At 44.9% G+C, this 3982-nt stretch overlaps 1 protein-coding gene across 1 annotated transcript; it reads right to left on the bottom strand.

The window, feature by feature from the left end:
• Positions 1-641: 641 nt before the first annotated feature.
• On the bottom strand, positions 642-3026 carry LOC137739162 (glucan endo-1,3-beta-glucosidase 12). Its single transcript, XM_068478677.2, has 3 exons — positions 2857-3026; positions 1437-2759; positions 642-909 (listed from the first exon to the last, which is right to left on the bottom strand). Exons 1-3 carry the CDS (start codon positions 2912-2914, stop codon positions 869-871), a joined length of 1422 nt encoding a protein of 473 aa, XP_068334778.2. The 5' UTR covers positions 2915-3026; the 3' UTR covers positions 642-868.
• Between the last annotated feature and the right edge of the window lie 956 nt (positions 3027-3982).

The following is a 3982-nucleotide window of genomic DNA, read 5'->3' as shown; positions in this document are numbered from 1 at the left end:
TTACTTACACTGAGTTTGATATCATAAATGAAAGTGTTAAGTTGAAAGTTAAATTGCAAGACATTATTATGTAAAGTTTTAAAAGATTTTAGGCGCTAGATGAACGGCAAACTAAAGCCAGTTTCGATGGCGGACTAGAAAAATTTAAATAAATTTATTGAAATACATAAACAGCAAATTAGAGCAACATATAAATTATAAAATATTAAAACATAATAAAAAAATAAAAAAAACAAGCATATAATGTATGTTTATCTTTTTTTACAATTTATTAAAAAAATAAAATGCAAATAAAAATTATCTATTTTATATTTAAATGAGAATCACCACCTAAACCGGCCTAGATAGACTTCTAGGCGGATGTTTAGACAGGCCTAACTGCTAATTCTTAATTTTCAAAACAGTGATTAACTGCTTAGCACCTAAGCGGTGGTAAACAAAGATTTTTAAAACAGTGTTATTAAGTCATTATTTTGAGATACCGGAGGACTGAGCCAGTGTAAATTCTGTTAAGAAAATCAATACTAGATCGCTGTTAATTCCCATATGAGTCCATGATTCCTATTGATGAACTATATAGGAAGCATCCAAATCCAAATGTACTGTCAGATAAACGCATCTAATTGTTTTGCACGTGTCCAAAAAATAATAGATTCTTGGTAGATTTAATTAATCAAGATCCTCGAGGTACAACGCTATAGGAATTAAACCAGAAACTACTAAGTATATAATTATGAACATAATAGTTAGGTTAATAGCCCTAAAACAGAAATTAACAAGTAGCAAAGCAAAATTAGGCTACTAAGCAAACCCCACTTTGCCACAAAATTGCTAACCACACCCCCATCATCTTTTCCTTTTGCATTCTTCAGTTTCCGTACCCAGTCGGCAGCTCACATTTCCCAAACTCTGCAACAACAGAAACAAAGTTTTATATTAGTAAAACAATATAACGATTTTACCAAGAAAAGCAAATATCTATGCTTTTGCTCTTTGTTCACCCCAGGTTAGGAAAATGGCCCTTCCCAAATTCATTATTCTTATCATTGAAATTTGATCAAACGATACAAACAAAAACTCACTTCAAAAGTTATAATAACTTCAATCGTTCGATCAAATTTCAATAGTCCAGTTCCATGATTTGACGACCCCTTTCCCCAGAGGTAAGATCAACGTAAACAGTAAGTACAGCACATCCAAACATTGGTCACGTGACCACCATTTGTTGTCCTATGACCTCGAGTGGAGCGCTCAGTGTGCACCACTTTCCAACGTTTCCTGGACCAGAGTCGAGCTTTCACGCGGGACTCTCAAAGGACTTGAGTGTCCCATTCAATCCGGCGCATTTTAGCAAAACCACCATAATAACACTAGCATGCGCCGCTATTTTATATTAAATGCAATAACAATTGAGTGGGATGTAATATGTTACGTACTGGGTGTTTGAGAGACAACGTAGGCCGCCCCGCCAAAATAGCACGTGCCGACTCCACGTGCCTTCTTTTGGTAGTAACTGTTGAAAGCGTATGAGGCGTGGGCCTCCAGGGTGTTAGGATCATAACACGCGGACCCCGGCTGGATCTGATGGCAGTCCGCCCCGCCCTCACCGCAAGCGTAGTCTAGTCCCGCCTGCAGCTTCTCCTTCCCGGTCTCCCCATTCGCCACGCACCACGTGTTCCCGGTCAAGCTCTTCGACATGTCCCCTCCCCCGTTGACCGGAGCAGTCACATGCTGGTTTCCGGATACCGGCGACCGGCGGTCGTGGTAATTCTTTAGTCCTTCGACGGTAAACGGTATGTCGTACACCTTCCGCTCGTTGGGGAAGAAGAGCCCGTAGTTTCTCTCTGATGTGGGACCGAATTTCTTGTCCTCGTTGAATAGAGCGAAGAGATATACGGTCAGATCTGCTTTCGGCCTCAAGGGGGTCCCCCCGCCGGTCAATATCCGACGGACGAGGTTGCCGTTGTAGGCGGCTGCGTTCTCCACACTCGCGCCTACTTCAACCGAGTCGCCTTTGGACGGCCACCCCGTTTCCGACACAACCATGTTGATGTCGTCGTACTTCAACGCCGACATGGCGGCGAAAACGGCGTCGATCTGGGCGTCGAAGAGGTTGAAGTAACGGAGGCCGTTGCCAGCGTCGACGACTCCAGGGTTTTCACGGAAGAGGGCATAGTCCAAGGGGATGACGTCAGAGTTTGACTCGTAAGCGAAGTAGGGGTAGCAGTTGACCATGAGATAGGACCCGGTTTGACGAAGGAACTCTAGCATGGGCTTGAAAACGGGTTCAACGAGTTCAGGTCGGAATGAGCCGGCGGAAGATGGGTAGGAGTTTTGCAGGGCGCTGAGGGCAATGGGGGAGGAGACCTTGATGGAGGACTCGAGCTTGAAGTGGACGAGGGCGGTGTGGATGTTTTTCATAGCGGAGATGAGGAACTTGGTGGTGTTGTGGGTGTCAACGAAGACCTCATTGCCAACGCCGATAGCTTCGATCTGGGTGTTGGGGTGGTAAGCGACAACGTTTCGCTGGACCCAGTTGGTAGCGAAAGACTGAGACTTGGCGGCGGAGGAGAGGAGCTCGTTGGGCAGGTCGACGGTGACCTTGATGTCGGATCCAGCTAGGGCACGGAGCACGGCCGGGTCGGAGTCGAAGACCTTGACCCGCTCCAAGCCTTGTGACTTCAGAAGCTGCACCACCTTGTACGCCGACGGCAGGTTGTCGGCTATTCTACCATAGTTCACTCCGACCGAGGCCGCATCTGCAAAACGCATCACAAAACAACAACATATCAGAATCCAAAACACCATTACAAGATACAGAGAGGGAGAACATTGTAAATTTGCTAAGCATTTTACCAGCTAGAGATGAAAAGACAGAAAGGAGGAGCAGGACGGCGACGACATGGCGTTCCATGCTCTTGTTCTTGGAGAAGCAGTGTGAAGGGTGGAGAGCTTCTTCTTTTTTCCTCTTCTGGCTTATCTTTGTAATTTTGTACGGCAGAGGGAGTGAGTGACAGTGAGGAGGTGGGGGGAAGTGAGGAGAGAAGGGAGGGGGGGGGGGGGGTGGTTTTATGACTTTGGCGAAATAACGTGGGGATCGAGATGGCGGGACCCACGTGTTTGACGCAACGGCCCAATCGACCATCTTCTCCTCCACTTGGGCTTTGGGCCCTACGTGGTGGGTGCACCCCCTCACGTTGTCCCACAAACTCGACCGTTTAAAGCTTCACCTCCATGGATTAATTCTGCACATGCAGATAATAAATTGCGTTCTACGAGGTACTGTTTCGTATGTGGAACGGGACGAAACAGAGTGGGACAAGGCGTTCCGTCCCACGTTTAGTGTGCCTAAAACGGATGGAACGAGCTGTTTCACGGGACGAGTTTTAGGTAAATTTTTGTTCCACCTCATCCCCTGGAACGACTCGTTCCACATCTATGGAACACAAAACTATAACCTCTCCGTCTCCTTCTTCTTCCTCCTTGTTTCCATCCAAGGGCATTTTTGCTCCCGCTCCGTTCCGTTCCGTCCTATCCCGTCTCGTTCCGTCTCGTCCCGTCTGCATACCAAACGATACCCTAATGCACGTAGTATGCTCCTAGGGTTCGTCAAATTTTGTTTATTTTTTGTTGTTAAATAATTGGTTGTTTTGGTTTCATTTGGGAACCAGATCCCTTCCAGACTCAAATGAACTGAGTTCGAGAATCAAATAATTTAAACTATTAAAATTTAATTAAACGATTACAATTATTATAATTTTTAAAAGGTTCATATTTATAACTTTGGAATCAAATTTTAATATTTCAGATCATTTAATGAGTAAACTCGATTTCTTTGAGTCTAAGGGATAACTCGATTTCTTTGAGTCTAAGGGATCTGGTTCCTTTGATTTGCCCCACTTATGACCTACCCTGTAGAATGAGCTGGAATCTTGGAACGGGAACATTACTTACATAAAAAGGTCATGTCGTGATAGTGGAT

This window comes from Pyrus communis, chromosome 9, assembly GCF_041283825.1.
Source record: "Pyrus communis isolate YQ-2024b chromosome 9, ASM4128382v1, whole genome shotgun sequence".
Classification (NCBI taxonomy): domain Eukaryota; kingdom Viridiplantae; phylum Streptophyta; class Magnoliopsida; order Rosales; family Rosaceae; genus Pyrus; species Pyrus communis.
The sequence above is the reverse complement of the archived record's forward strand: the minus strand, read 5'-3'. Positions and strand labels throughout refer to the sequence as shown.